The sequence below is a fragment of the Anarhichas minor genome, unplaced genomic scaffold (assembly GCF_050575085.1).
Source record: "Anarhichas minor isolate MPS153535 unplaced genomic scaffold, ASM5057508v1 ptg000001l, whole genome shotgun sequence".
Lineage (NCBI taxonomy): Eukaryota > Metazoa > Chordata > Actinopteri > Perciformes > Anarhichadidae > Anarhichas > Anarhichas minor.
This window is the reverse complement of record NW_027466447.1, coordinates 2,799,186-2,815,588: the sequence shown is the minus strand read 5'-3', so window position 1 is coordinate 2,815,588 and position 16,403 is coordinate 2,799,186. Positions and strand designations below refer to the sequence as shown.

General features: G+C 40.1%; 1 protein-coding gene across 1 annotated transcript in view; it reads right to left on the bottom strand.

The window, feature by feature from the left end:
* col11a1a (collagen, type XI, alpha 1a) overlaps window positions 1-16,403 on the bottom strand; it is a 77,902-nt gene that overhangs the window by 11,455 nt on the left and 50,044 nt on the right. Inside the window, exons 40-54 of the mRNA XM_076095595.1 lie at window positions 14,125-14,214; window positions 12,880-12,933; window positions 10,484-10,591; window positions 10,226-10,333; window positions 9,660-9,713; window positions 9,380-9,433; window positions 9,073-9,180; window positions 5,745-5,798; window positions 5,611-5,664; window positions 5,341-5,394; window positions 4,765-4,818; window positions 2,833-2,940; window positions 2,407-2,460; window positions 2,181-2,234; window positions 1,104-1,157 (exon numbers count right to left, since the gene is read on the bottom strand). Coding sequence (XP_075951710.1) covers window positions 1,104-1,157; window positions 2,181-2,234; window positions 2,407-2,460; window positions 2,833-2,940; window positions 4,765-4,818; window positions 5,341-5,394; window positions 5,611-5,664; window positions 5,745-5,798; window positions 9,073-9,180; window positions 9,380-9,433; window positions 9,660-9,713; window positions 10,226-10,333; window positions 10,484-10,591; window positions 12,880-12,933; window positions 14,125-14,214 — 1,062 coding nt within the window. The remainder of the gene's footprint in view (window positions 1-1,103; window positions 1,158-2,180; window positions 2,235-2,406; window positions 2,461-2,832; window positions 2,941-4,764; window positions 4,819-5,340; window positions 5,395-5,610; window positions 5,665-5,744; window positions 5,799-9,072; window positions 9,181-9,379; window positions 9,434-9,659; window positions 9,714-10,225; window positions 10,334-10,483; window positions 10,592-12,879; window positions 12,934-14,124; window positions 14,215-16,403) is intronic.

Below are 16,403 nucleotides of genomic sequence, written 5' to 3'. Positions count from 1 at the left end.
CACCTCATACTGTAGGATACTAGATAGAGTGAGAATGGACATCATAGAAACATTGCTGTGTCCAAAATCACTCTCTCATTAACTACTCCCTTCAAACTATCCAGAGCGTTCTATGGAAAAAACTCATTCGGACACTACAAGTACTTGTCCGTTTGTGTTTACTTTGAGTCCACTTTATAGGGTATAATAATTATCACTATACATTACACTATATAGTGAGCAGTGGGTGATTTCGGACACAAACATTAACTTTCAATGTTAAAATCTTTGCATTCGGATTTGTAACCAGTTTTTTTTTTAAGTAGACACCCAGTTCCTCTGGTAGGCTGACAAAAATGTGATGATAATCACATCACAATCGACACATTAAAGGTTTCATTTGATTTCATTCTTTTTTTGGTGGGCAGTGCTAAAGCCCACCCTTCTCTTCTCATAACAACTTTACCACGGTCATGTTATGCCTTTATTTTGCTCTGACTGTCAGTCAAGCAGCCATGGATCAATAATGTGTCAGACTTGCTATATCTCTCTCTGCTTTCTTCCCACTGCCGTCAATGAGTTTGGAACCCGCGGCTCCTTTTTCCTGCTATTTTTCGGTAAGCCTTTTCAATTTCTTGCTAAGAGAAAAAAAATAAAGATTCATGATTTTCACATCCTGCCATTCATTTCTCAACAGGCTTTGAGGGAGATTTCTTTGCAGACAGCAAAACGGCTTGACCCCTTAAATCTCCCACTTTGTTTTCCCCACTCTTCTTTTAATGAGAATGAATCTCTCCTGCTTTACTGTCAAGATTGAGTTGTTGAGGAGGAGTTGTTGCAAAGCGAGGCGGGATACCGGTCTGTTGGCTATGAAGCCAGAATACAATGCCAACAGATGCACACTCCCTTCATCTATTTTAAAATAGGGCTAAGACATTTCACAAGGGCTTGTTGAGTCATGATTTTAACACTAACAAAAGCTTTGGTCAGCAAGAGATTTCATATCAAAACAGCACACTCTTGCAATGATAAAATGCCAACAATGGGGACCATCAGACTGGCCTATCTTGGGATGTACAAATAAAATGCTGCAGTACTCTTAGTTTTAATGGTCACAGACTTACTCTCTTGCCAGGTGGTCCAGATGGGCCAGCTTCTCCTGATGGACCTGGAGGTCCCTGAAAACAAGCAAGGAGACAGGACATGCATGATGCCATTCCAGACAATAAAACAAGTTGTATTAACAAATGAGTCAGGGCTGGTATGAATTTTGATGAGAGAGCAGCATGCTTCACTAAATCTCTCGTTATGTCTGCCAAAAAGGACAATAACGCACAGAGCATATTGACATTTAGGGAACATTCAACCCCGGGATAGTCCAAGAGTTAAGCCAAAACCAAAAGTTGGATGAGTCACTGCACTGCCTGAAATAATACGTGCTGTGATTCCTGACACACTCTCATCCAATTATCTCTGAGTTAATTGCAAGCAATCAAACCAATTTTTTATCATTTGCATTGGTAAATATTTGGCAGTTATTGAGCTGTTTTATGGGTTGAGTACACAGATACATGGAAATTTCGAATAACAGGCGGATAGATAGGTTTTCCTTTCAAAGAACACTGAGCCATTATATGAAGTTAAACATGTTTTAAAATACCTTCTAAGCACAATTTTCGACTGTAGCGTTTCAGTATGCAATCATAAACATTCATTCATTCATTTAAAGTTCAAATATGCAACATTCATGGAGTTGATAAACTATTTTCTGTGGTATTCTTTGGCAATGGCAGAGGCTCATTTACATTCATGAATGTTAATCAGAGATGTGATTAATTGCGCTCTACACAGGGCTAGCACATTATTGTTTGGCTTTTACTTCTAATCAAACTTAATGGATCTGCAAAGCAGATAAGTCCATTTACCCTACATCCAAGAGTATGGAGTAAATATAATGATTTACAATGCTGCAGTGTCAATTATTTACTGACTAGATGTAATTACAGCTCTTACTGCAGGCAACATTTTGGTGGACTACTTTAATATAAAATAAACGTAAACAAGACACATTCATACTCATTCGTGAATAGTAGCTGATTGTTGTGCTAATTACATTTTATTAGGTGTTTGTAAAGCGTACATGATATATACTCATGCAGTCATTTGTTTCGTCCAAATAATGTGAAAATACAACAACTTACAGGCTGACCGGCTTCACCATCGTCTCCTTTCTCTCCTGATTCTCCATCCGTGCCCTGTAAGAGAGAGATGTGCTGGTTAGATAATGTCTGTCACGTGAAATATTCATCCTCTACTTTAACAATCATACAGTTTCATTTATGGATGATTCCCAAGACAAAAACCTAAATCATTTAATGTTTATGGGCCTATATAGAGTGAATATTGCATAAAAGATTTCATACTTACAGCAACACCTGCCTCTCCAGGAGGACCAGGGTCTCCAGGGAATCCAACGGGTCCCTTTAATGGAGAGATATGAAATGCATCAGTGAAGCAAAAGATGCAGGTATTAAGGACATGGATAGGAATTTAGACCGTGATTTAGTCCTGGCGTACCTGGTAACAACCGTTGAAGGCAATTTGATGGACTTAATGATGATGTTGCAAATCCATGAGAAAAAGCGTCACTGCATGCCATTACCACGCAGGCATAAAATATAATCCTCCCCAATAAAAAGGCTTTTAAGTTCTTGAATATGTGCTAGAATAGAATTGCCTGCCTAACGGCCGGTAGGGGACATTTCCTTTAAAGCAGTACATTTAAGCCTGTTAGACTGAGTGACAGAAAATATTTCTTTTTAAATTGATTTTGAGAGTATTTGGCGGACTTACAGGGTTGCCCTTTGGCCCGTCATCTCCAGGTGGTCCTTTGGCACCCGCAGGTCCAGCAGCTCCAGGGGGGCCAGCCTCTCCTTTCTCTCCTCTCTCGCCTTTAGGTCCCTATAGTGATGAACGAAGGATGAAAATTGACATGTGGACAAATGCTGCTGAGAGCAATTGGGTCCGAAGTTGAGCTCAGTGTGTAACAAAGGACAACAACTCTGGATGGTCAACAGTGCTGATGTGAAATGAGACTGAACATTTTTTTTTCAGCACCAAGAGCTCTTAGATATGAAGGTAATGTGCCTCTACAGTCTTGTTCGATATTATAAAGACCTTTGCTCTGTGGCATGAAGGAATTCAGCAGATTCTCTGAATTGTGATTTAGTGGTAAATCGTCAGATGATTTTCATAAGATATTGTCCTGTATGTCCCCATTTGCTGGCCTTATTTTAGGCTGTCAGCTTTTTCTGTTCTACTCGGTGGAAACTCCTTACGGGATGACATATGACATGTATAGCTTTAAAGCCACATTAAATATCTAGCTAAAAGCAACATTTTAATCACAGTTTAAGCATTGTATTTAATGTTTTTACTCCACAAACACTTTTTACAGTACGGTGACATCAACATCTTAATAGTGTTTTATCACTTATTGTATATTTAGCGTGTATGTGGCTTCATGCATGTTTCATGTCTGTTTGTCTAGTGTTTGTCAGTATTGTGTGCAGTTTTCAGATGGATGGATGACGATGAACATCAGCTTTTAGCTGTATTAAATTATAAAAAATGTTATTGCAGCAATTTTGTTAAATATTTTACATGGTGCCTGACAAAATAAAGTTAATTAATAGTTAAATGTGTTCATTAATTAAGTAAATGATATTTAACTCAATCATTTTTTGTTAGTAGTAACTAATGCAACATTATGTCTACACTATATTGTAGTAATTAGTTATTACTGAGTTAGTATTGTCCCAATGCCATCAGTACTAACACTTGTAAAAAGACAAAAGAATAGCTGAAAGGCATTGGCTTCAGATGCCTTAGATGAGGGGCTTAAGCTGCACACTGACTTTGGAAATGTCAATGACACCAGCAGTTTGATGGATACTAGCAGGGGACATTATGAATGCTTGTCATCACGTTCCTCTGCCACTCCCACTGGAGATGAGCCATCTTTTCAATCTTCTGTTGTACCTCAATAATGATTAATGAGGCAGCAGAGCTAATAGAGCCATCAACGATGTGTGCTTGGTAAATATTTAAAAAAGCTAATCAAATTGTCATAAATCTCTCTCTGGCAGTAACATGGGAAAGCATATGGATATGGTAAACTTACATGAAATCTTTCAGAATCTTTTCAAATTGAATGTGACATTCACTATAACACTATAGTATATTAGAACAATCTAACTGCTAGGTATTACAGATGATTTACTAAACTTTTAAAGTCCTTTACTTCTGCACCTTTTAAGCCATCAAAACAGGGCAAATCACAGCTAAAAGCTGTACTCAGCAAAGTGGGTGTTTTGATGCCAACTTGCTTCATGGTGTCTGCAATGATTGCTCTTTAGGACAGAAGCACCATGGCGTATCCTCTTGGTAATTATATTTTAAGAGTCCTGGAAGATACTCAATTTGGCAGGCCAGGTGGACATGGGGTGCAAAGCAGAAGAGCCATGCTGAGATGAACGACCAGCCTCAATGTGAGGAGCAATTACTTGCAGTGTGATGAATACAAAGTGTCACACTAAAGAAAAAAAAACCTTCTTGTTAGATTGGCTTTTGCACTATATTCACCTAAAGCTATCCATTAAGCAACTGTTTTCCTGATGATGAGGATGTGCGTGGTGGCGCATACATACATAAGGACATACAAACATCAGATATTCCTGGAACACATAATAGCAAATAGCAAAAACTAAATCAGAGCTCACTTACCCCGGTTCCAGCCTCTCCAGGTGGACCTGGGTTTCCGGCCTCACCTTGTTCACCCTGCGGTTAGACAAATGTCAGTGTCCGGACAGATACACCTTCACCCTAAAATAGCCCCACCTATTCTACCAAAATAGTTCTTACATACTAACACTTAATGATAGCAACAAACGCCAGACATGTAGCTTGACTAAGTCTATAACTCTAGTTGAAACAAGGAGGTTAAAAGTTACTGTATAACAAGTGCCCCCTTAAAGAGTTGGTAGCTCTTTATTTTTCATACTCCAGAAGCATTTAACTGCCGGGGTAAAGCATTAATTAAGCATTTATAGTGCAGCCGTCTGCCAAATGGCAGTAAAATGCGTGAATCTTGTTGGAAGCGTTGTAAAATAGACATTAATAGTGTCAAAGCACTAACTCAGACAAAAAGCCTTGGCATATGAAATGAATGGACTGCATGTGGTAACAAATGGGGGCAGCTGGATGGTCTGGAGTGGGCTAGACCAGCAGGTTCTCAGTCCAAATGCCCAACATCACGTTAGGCAGGCAGAACACCCTGGGGTGCCGAGTTGTGACTCTTACCTTCTCACCCACAGATCCCATGGGGCCCACACCACCTGGAGGGCCTTGTGGACCCTGCAGCGGGGAATAAAGAAAGAGATGAGTCATCCTCCATCACCTTGGGAGAGGACACCTGATGATGTCCAGGCATTGCAATGTAAGATATATGAGATAATGTCACTAAAGATGAAGTTAACTGTATGTCACAGTCTTACAGTGACCATGTCCTTTTCAATACATGCAGGTCATTAGATTTGGGTGAACACATTGTTATCAATTAGCCATACGTACATCAGCTCCACTAGGACCCTGAGGACCTCTGGGACCAGGAGGACCAGGAGGGCCCTGCACAAAAGAAACACAGTGTTGTTAAAGTGCATTCAACTATTATAAGAGTGCTTACAAGAAGCAGATGTGTCTCTTACCATGGGGCCCACATCACCGTTCTCTCCCTTCTCACCAGGAGGTCCAGGAAGCCCCTGAGGAAAACAAAAATGAATAAGTAATTATATTATCAGAAAAGAAAATAATTATGTTAAAAGCACAAGGTGATGTTGAATGAATAAGTAATGCTGGTTTTCATGATTTACATTTGTCTGTGCTGTTAAATGCATTCACAACAGCTGTTCCTGCTTGATATTTATTTTTTAAATTTGATTTGACTGCTGGGATACATTGTAGTGAAGCACTGGAATATTAAATATATCTGTGGGCCAGAACATGCATTAATGAATCACTTGAATCCATGTTTTAAGTGCAGTCTAGTCCCACTCTGTTAAATGAAATATTCAATGAATATGCTGAGCAAGGTCAAGAACAAGTCTCCTACCAGATGAACCACATACCTTAAAAAAGAGTCAATCTTGTGCACACAAACAGAGAAATAGAGAACTAACAGAATCACACGGAATGTAGTGAAGAAGTCATTTCAGTTCTTATCCATAGATAATATACTGAATATTTCAAACTGCTCTTTGAATGAGGAACGAGATATGGTAGGGCAAGTATGCCAGGTATTAAAAACGCCTAACTTAGCTTGCCTGTGAAGAACTTAATGATGTATCAGATATCTCCATAACAGGGGTTTAAGCTTCCTTATAAATACTCAAGCAAAGGGGAGATGATTTTGTTCTGCAATCTGTCCCCGGATCCACTGACATGTAAGACAAGACTCCTCCCCTGTTTGCTTTCCCTTTTGTAGTCAGTAACAGCTTCATCTGAACTCAAAGGTGCAGACATAGATCCAGCTCACTTATGCATGGTAAATATATATATATATATATATAATAAATATGTGCGTTTGATCCCTGACATTTCTACCGGTAATTGCCGTGATTAAATTGCTGTACTCTGCTTCGCATCCTGTGTGTGTGTGTGTGTTTGTTCTTGATTCAGGCGAGGTTTGTCATCAGTATAAGGTGTAACATTGCAAGGGAGGAGATCAAAGAACGCATTCCTCAACATGTGCTTACACCATAAGCGGACTCTTTTGTGTATGTGTGCGAATGTCCTTATTTGCAAGTATTTTCCCTGGGTGCTGAAAAGTGTGTGTAGCTGCATGCTGATTCCTACCGTGCTGAGAAATCTCATCTGTGTAAAGGTCTCCTCTAGTCTGAGATCATTAGCGGTGCTACTAATTATGCAGCGTGGTAAATGTGCTCGATGAGGAACTGACTATCGAGCAGGTCAGTCCACACAATTAATGGAATGGCGATGGGAAGTGAATTACTCCCAATTAAAAGTCCATTGAATACAATCCTGCGGAGATAGGATAGTACCTTGGAACGATGAGTAATAGTCTATGTTATTTCATCAAGACAATGACCCCAATCTCTGCAGTAAACTCTTAACGTGTTTATCTTAAGGAGTTGATTACTAATAAAAAACAGATAATTACTAACAAATAGGCTCCTACGGAGGGGAATGTCCTATCTCATTAAATTATTATCCTGGTGATACAGAACATCATTACGCCTGGTTGTACTGTAGATCGCTTTATATATTTGTATCAAGCTGATCTGGATTTCTTTTACCCTAATATTACCTTATTATTTTCAGTCTGGCTACAGACTATGTCCTTGGATCTGTAGAGGCTACTTTACCACACACTTATGAATTACATTAAATGCTGTATATTAAAAAGCAAAATGTATCACAGATTGCAATGCCTTTTTCTAAAGCGGTGATTTAGAATGGATGTTGCCTTGGAATAAAGGTGAGAGGGGTCTTCCTTTGTTGGCACTGTAGCGTGATGTGAAATGAATATCACACTTGTGTTGTAGCCGCACACAGTGTAGAACGGTAGTAGAGTGATCCTGATTCCTACGATGTCATCACTCGACACTGCTACTGCTACTAAAGGCAGAATGAGTGAGTAAATACATTTAATTTCGGTTTATTGCAGACTTCTTGTTCAGAGCAATAAAATATAAGAGAAGTATCAGAGGAAAGTATACACAGTGAGTGGTTATTCTAAATTGTTTTATACTCAGTTTGTTGTAGTCCTCTCTATTTTTCTTTTTCCCACCCCTTATGCATGCTTAATCAGCTCTTCCTCCCCGTGCTACAGGTGATTATTGTACCGTATGGTGTTGCAAAAGAATGTCCTTAAAACTCTCTTATGCCATTAGAAAAAAAGAAACAATCTTACTTGAGAGCTCGACACACGTCATATGACATGTCATGTGTCACTCACAGCACAAACCGAATGCATGGCCTAGTATGTCAACATAACTTGACCCACAAAACAAAGCATGTAAAATGAATACGAAGTGATGCCCTGCATTCAGGATCCTGCCTTGTGCTATTTAAAGGTAATTCCTCACCTGAAGAGCAAATCTCTCCAGCCATACATGGCTAAACAGGTAATGTCTTTTTTAATACGATCTTTATGAAGCAGGGCTGTGGCTCATAGAGGACTAGATATTTTTACACCACAATGATGAGATTTTGTGACAAGTTACAAGACCATAGAAGAAAAAATGCTATCACCAAAAAGTCAAGGTACAATGGAAGTACAGTGGAAGAAGGTCTGAGTCACAGGGGTACAACGTCCACCCCGGCCAATGCCTGCTACCACATTTGTGTATTTGTTGGACTAAATATGACAAAAAATATAAAGTACAGACTAAATGTATCAAAATTGTAGCTTTCCCTCTCGTCAACAAAATGCAATATCCATTATCTAATGACATTGTCGAATAATGTCTTGTTTCATATCACTGACGCTCATTCTAGAACAAAACTTCAGCAGAAACAAGTAGCATTACCAAACCTTGATAGCAGAACTATTCATGACTTATAGTCTAAATCGTAGAGTGAGTCTTAAGAACTGAATATGGCATTAAAAGCTTTGTGAACTGTTTTTTTTAGCAGCACAGAGCTGATGGAGTTGTGGAGGCACGATTAGCTTTTGTTCTGGCTTCCATTTGACGTTCATTTTGCTCGTATAAACAGTGCTGCCTCACTGTTCCTCTGTGTGTCTTAACAAAACGCCTTTAATGCTCATTTAAAACGATTGAAATTCCAACAGTAAATTCATTATTTCATTTTCATTGACTGAAGGCCTCAATGTACCCATAACATTTACACAAATAAAAGTAACTATATAGCACTACTTCAAAATAAATGTATGTACACAATAGGAGCTCTATGAAGACTTTTACTATGTAAAATACAGGCTTGCAATACCAAGAGAGTTGTTCGAGATAGCCGTTTACATGACACAAACTGGATTATGTGAATGGTACTAACCTGCAGACCGATGGGACCAGGGGGTCCAGGGAAACCTCTGGAGCCTTCATCTCCCTTCTGTCCAAACATACCCTGCTGACCTCTGGGACCAGGCTCTCCATCAGCTCCCTGAGTAAACATACGCACACACATGTTTTTAATTAATTTACGTCCGCATAGAGAAGAACGATACAAGGACACAAATAGTAAAGGTGCCGTAGAATACATTCACAAAATCATGGACCAGTGACATAGGTCTTCACAAAATAAAACATCGTAGGCTTCGTGTAGATCTGTTTCAACAGTCTTTTAGGACAGTTGTACTCACAGCAGGACCTGGGGAACCTATGGGACCTTGGAGACCAGCTGGGCCAGGAGGACCCTGAACACAAACAAGAAAAAGTATCACACTTGAAAACGTTTTGCTCTGTGATTTGAAAAACAAAAAAACAATCACTGTTGTTTTTATAATGGTGTTAATGTGTGGTTCTGTAAATGGGAAAAGAAAATGTTCACAGTAACATCACCAACTCCTAAATGAATGTGGAAAATGTATGTATATGCTTGTACAAGTAAGAAATTAATGGACTTCGATTCGCATAGTGTACCTGTTCTCCCTTGTCGGCTTTGCTTCCTTTCTGACCAGGCTCTCCAACCTCTCCCTGGGAAAGAGAAAAACACACACACACAAAATCCGCCTCAGCTTAGCTTCACTTCTTCTCTCATTATCAACAGTATATGAAAAGATCATTGACAAGCTTCACCTTACATGAACACAAACCACCATTATCTGCATTTATACTCTAACTGTATGGATGCACAAATATGGTGAAGTCAGTTTTTTACTGTCTTCTTTGTTGCATTGAAGAGACATATGTTGGGCTGAATGCCTGATAGTAACCTCAAGGGGCACAATGACTGCAGGAAGTGGAACAAGCAACAGTTCTTCACTTTTACATCTCCTCTAATTGCGTTTGCTGGCGCATTTGGTTATGAAGATGGATAAGCAACAGTGTTGGAATGAAATTTTTCCATGCAGATGGACTAAATATGAACATGGGGATGAAGACTGATTGGCAATCTGGTTCAGTCCAAAACATCCATCCCAGTTTGGGAATGGAAAAGGAGTTGTAACTGGGCCAACGGGGTGGGATGGTAAGTGTGGATGACTAACCTTGTCGCCATCCTCTCCAGGTGGACCCTGAGGTCCAGCAGGCCCGGGCAGACCAACAGGACCCTGGACACCATCACGACCAGCAGGACCTTGAGGTCCTTTCTCACCCTAGAAGAGATCAGACATTTGTTTGAATTATATTTAGAAAACTAAAACCAGCAGAACTGAAGGTCAAAGGAAGGTAAAGGAAGAAAGAAACTATTTACGTGACAGAACGATTGGTGTCGGCCACTGTAGCAAAGAAAAAAAAGTACTTACAGGTGCTCCCTTCTCTCCAGCGGGACCCGGGGGACCCTGAGGACCAGGTCTACCAGATAGACCTATTGGACCAGCTGAGCCAGCAGAACCTCTTTCACCAGGAGAACCCTGTGAGTGTGAAAAGGAGAGGGAGATGGTGAGTGAAAAATAAAAGATAGAAGCCATGTTTTGTTTGCTGTAGAGAGAAGGAAACATATTTCAGAGTTTTGTTAGCCTGAAATCTAAATATAACCGAGTATGCTGAACAATAACCGTTGCCATTAAGACATCTACAAAGCAAGACCCAACTGAGTCCCACTGCTAATGGATCAACACACACACACACACACACACACACACACACACACACACACACACACACACACACACACACACAACACCTTTTCAGAGGAAACCTGAGGAAACAGCAGGAGCAACACACAGTAACAGGTGGCTAAGTTGTAATAAAGCAGTGCTGCTCCTTGAAAGCAGCATTATCTGCTTTCGGAGAGCTGACGTCTCGCCGGCTATAAGCTCCGAGAAATGCTTTTCTGAATGAAAGAGGCCGCTGCTGTGTATCAGTGCTCATAGATACACATACACACATTTTTACATCCATATTCAAAAATTATGAATACATATTTTTTTTATTTTCTACTTGTTGTAATTTATAAGGAATCCTACTGCTACCAGATAAGCTTTGATGTCCCATGATAATTGTTGGAGGCTTTTCCATTCTGTTCAGAATAAAAGTCCTAGAGCAAATACAACAGATGTTAATGTTCAACATGAAAACAGCCATCCAAATGTAATGCTGGTGGAACCCTTTGATTTCTACTCTACAGCGTGAAGTAAGTAACACTAGCTATCATAATGCCCGCTGACATTTTGTTATAATCTTCTTCATCACTACTGAATAAGTAATGAAAACTATTGCTGTTGGTAAACAGCGTCATACATACATCGTGTACTCACTCATGGAAGAGAGTGAGGGGGGGGGGGCAAGCAACACGATGTCTTAATAATCTCACATCTAGAACATTGACAGTTTCAGACCCTTATGCAACCTTAAAGGTTTATAAGGTAAAGTGTGTGGAAATACAGTCTACAAAAAAAGGCAACTAAAGTTTGTGTTCACTGCAGGTTACTTTAATATTTTCAATGTTTGGCCTTGAGTAGGAAGTTACAAATGTATTCATTTTCCAGTGCTGTAATTACTGTAGCGGAGTTGCATTGCTGCTAGAATGTTTTAAACATTTTCAATCAACATGTTCATGCTTACATAAGTAATCTGAAGTCTCTCCTGAGCTGAACATTATGAGAAGAAGAAGTGTCACAACTCGCAATGTTTCCATAACATAATATTTGCAACTTCCACAGTATATGTCACATTTCTAGAGCCACTCATAAGGGCCAATTAGATGATTTACTTTAAATGTATAATTTTATAGCAGTTGGTATTTTGTGATTTTATTGCTTAAATACAGATGCATAATCACGTACACGCCCATTATTAACCTGATTTAACCTTACCACTGAGTTGTGTGACGAAGCTCTAGAGTCTCTGTGACAATCTGAGAAGAATGAACACAGCTGGCGTTAAGTGCCAAGACGCACCCTTTGGGACTGATGAGGCATGTGTAGGAGCAATGCCCGGGATGACTAGACACTGTGACTCACCATATGGACGCTCTCCTGGCTGCATGTTTTTTTTTGTGTGTATCTGTGTGCCAGGAGGCAATGATGCAAACAGTCTTAATACCAGAATCTTAAGCACATGATTGCGGCAAAGACAAATCACTGTGTGCAGTGGGACAAGAAGAAATTTGGAAAATGATTAAATAAAACACTGATTACGTGACCATGAGGGCTTAATGAGATTACTGTATGTGTATTGCACACGTTTACTATAATTTACTATGTTTGATTTTCTCTCATGTCTGCCTTTACTGCAGTTCCACAGCTCATATTCACCTTCAGCACCTGCTGTAAGACTCTCTTTTATCTTTAGCTACAGTTTGTGATGTCTTTGAGTAAGGCACTACAGTGGATTTACACAAAGACAGAACTATAGATTCATGTATGTTCAGCGCTGCCGAGCTGAAAAAGAAAATACTGCTCACCAAACGTTATACGTTGTAGTAAAAGGAACAAATAGTAGTGTAATGTAATGTAGTTAAAAGGAATACATAAATAGGTGCCCTGCTTCCATAGTGGTGATGTCAAAATGAAAGCAATGATGAAGGTGGCCTAGCAGTTAGACAAGGGAAATTAAAAGTCACATGTAAACTGCCCTCTGGTACTTGGCATACGCAGGCCTCTAAAACATGAAATATACTTCATGCTAAGCAATAACACATATCAAATTTACAGAGTGGAAAGAAAGACACTTTGATCTCAGGTAACAGTGTACTTACAACGGGACCAGGTGGACCTTGGGGCCCTTCTCCTCCCTTCAGACCTGCTGGGCCCTGAGGAAAAGAAGGACAAAACACATTAGGTCCTTCTTGACACAACTGTTAAACACTGTGTAACTTTACATTAGCCTATGCCTTCTCTCTACAGCATTGTATTTCAACGCCTCCGTTGTCACACGCCAATCCAGCCTGGACAGTCTACCTTTGTTTACTGGTTTCTTGCTTCAGCCAGACACTACTAGATACTGTATGTGCTTTGAGTGCTATTAACCCCAGATTCATACTCCAAGAAATATCATAACATTTCATCCTTACAGACCACCAGCATTAATCCCAGATCAAAAATATAATGCATGTTAGAAAAATCTATAGCATAAAAATAGCATTCATTCATCATTCGGATACATGAGTCGTGAGTAAACACGACTGTGTGTGTGCATTTGGGAGTATACAATTATCTCAATCTACACATCCAATATTCTGAGTTTCAATTAGCACATGCCAGGTTGTGTATAATATGTTGTATGCGTGTGTCTTGTATATTTGTCAAAGCCCATAATGTGTGTGTGCGTGTGTGTGTGTGTGTGTAGGTCCCTAGTGGGCCACAAAGGAGCACATGGCTGTCTGGGTAATGAGTCTCAGTTGGCTCTGGCTGGGTCCTGGAGTAAATTACAATGGCAGAAAACAATCAGCAGTGCTGCTGGCCTGCAGAGTCTGACTGACCTTGAGGATACAGGCAGCACAACACTTTCTATCCCCACAGCATATCCATTCCCAGCCACCACAGTCTAATTGCTAACATTCCCTCTTAATAATGTATTAGGTAAATAATGCATACAGAGAAAAACAAATAACTTAGCTGTCCCCCAAAAAATGCTGGTACTGAAATATGAAAAACAACTCAAGTCCCTGAGTTACACCAGGGAAAGATTTTGCAAATGGATCCCTTACCAACATTCCCTAGTTTTATAATAGAGGTTCCATGATGCATTGCAGCAGATAAAACAGTGGTGTCAGTGGCGGTGGAGCGATACAGAGGCACGCCTGTTCATTTGTAAGATGTCGCTTTGGATTTCCTCTGCATCGGATTGATTGCTAAGAGTGAATTCCAGGGCTGGTGTCTCTAGTGAAGTGAATGGCTCTAGATAGATGCTGGTTCATTCGTTATATAGCAATGTTCTGTCACTTTCTACTAGCAAACACATGTAAAGGGACGCTATGATGAAGGTGGAGTGTAGCTCTTACCGTGGCGCCAGGTAGACCTCTTTCTCCAGGGAAACCTCGAAGGCCGGGAGGACCGTCTTTACCGGAGGATCCCTGTGGTCCAGGGTCTCCCTATACACACAAGCACACATGTTTGTGTTAAACTTAGTGTACGTCAGTGTACTTGCCATATTCCTTGGGTGTAAATTAAGTAAATTAAACAATATTTTTTATTGAGCAGCAGAGAACATTTCTTTCCTGCTAGAAGACCAAAATACCAGCCCCACAAACCAGACTATATCTTGCATATTCACTTTTCCCTTCAAGATCTGGAAAAAGTAAAAAATGTCTTTCAAGGAACGATTAAGTCTGCCAGAAACTATAGGAAGTGTCTCTCATCAACTTCCCAAACCTGACTATTCAAACTAGCCATTAGAATGTTGCAGAAAATGAAGCTTGATGCTGCATGGACTGTTGCTCACCTCAAATGTATTGAGAAACTGATTATGGTTTTACTGTGCGATGAACCTGACAGTGTTTCTAGAACAGCTGTTAAAGCCGTTAAAGTTAAAGGCAAAGATTAATAAGAGCCAAACAAGTGGCGCATTCGTCCAATCAGGTGTAAGAAGGGTGTCATCTATTCTGCTGCCTACCTATAATGATGCCAACTAGGCCTTGCCAGACAATGAGCGGAAATTGAAAGCGATGCCAGACTACCGAGGTAAAATTAGCATTTAAAGATCAAAATGCTAGCCTGGTTCCTAAGGCAGGTTGTTACACAGGATTAGTTCAGTTATTAGTTATATAGCTGTTTTATATAGTAAACTGGTGTATGATGTGCTTTACTCTACTGAACAAGTGCTCAACCTTTGACCCTTTCATATGACTGTTGCAGATTAATTTATACTTAGAAAAGTACATAATAAATGTAAGTTTCAGTTGAGCCCCTCAGTGTCAGAGTCTGTCTGAAAGGGCCTTTAGTCGTCAGTAATTGCTGTGGCATCAAAGAGGCCTTGCAGTGAAACAGACTGAGAACAAAGAGTCACAAATCTAGACTTTATAGATTCAATGAAGAGCTTGGATCTTTTATATTTTCGATGACTTTCGATGACCTTATTCTTTTATTTAAAATGCAGTTATCCACATAGTGGTGTTGAATTGGTGTTGGCATTGTGTAGTATTGGTTTGAAGATGCAAAGCACATGACAGCTACAGCTTGGCCATCCTATTTAAAGAAACATCCTCCACCTCCGAGCCCTCTGGTGAAATGTGTACATGCAGGTACGTTTGGCATTTATGTATGAAATAAAGTACTTACACTACACAGTTTGCAAAGAGAGAGCTATCTGATTGAATTTAGATTGAAGACAGCTTAAAGGCTAAAAAGCCCAAATCAAAAGTTGAAAAATCAGGTGACTCCACGTACCAAGTAGATAAATATCTTTTATGACTGAAATGAGCAGACAAGGTGCTTGCTACAGTGATGGACAATAAAGATATCCAAGCAAAAAGAATTTTAGCTTTTACAACTGTTTGCATGCTCTCCCTTTTCACTAACCCTTACCTCAGACACTGTAGTAACTTTTTAGAGTTAGTGCCAATAATTGCAGGGCAACCTCATTTACTTCCTGGTTGATTTTGTAAACCGTATCTCCAGAACATTTGACTTCAGAAAAAGTTACTTCTGGCTTTGTTTGATTTTCTTTTGTATTGGCAGGCTGACTTTATCTGCAAACAGGGAGACACAGAAGAGTGGGCTTGAGAGGCATAAGAGGATTTGGGCTTTGCTGCCAAGACCTCGGCAAAGTGTCCCTGGCATAGTGATGCACAGGCCTGAGTGGAGTGGGGAAGAAAATGGGCTTGTGGGAGGCAGAGGGTTTGGAGTTAGCCGACGAACTTGATTAAACTGTCTGCTTGGCGAAGACAGGAAGAAAATGAAAGCAGAAGACATGGGTGCGTGAGGGAGGGTATGGGGAGAAGGGGACGTTCAGTAGTCCTGGGAGTCAGGGGTTTGGTTTGGAGCAGCCCATACTTCTACAAAATGGCTACTGTCTGCTCCTAATGGACACTCAATTGCCAGCCGGGGAGAGCCAGGGAGGGAATCTACCCCCAATTCTCAACTACTGTATCTTCAGCAGTCATTTGCCAGAGTCTCATATAGCGCAGATAGTAATGGTGAGACTTTGGTATTTGCTGGGGTGTGTTTCTGGGTGAATTAATTGCTATAGATTTATTTCTGCTCTCTCCCACTTTTATCTAAGCACTCCAGTAGTCTTTTGAGCCTTGCATGCCTTCTAGAAATATAACTGTGTAAAGGCAGC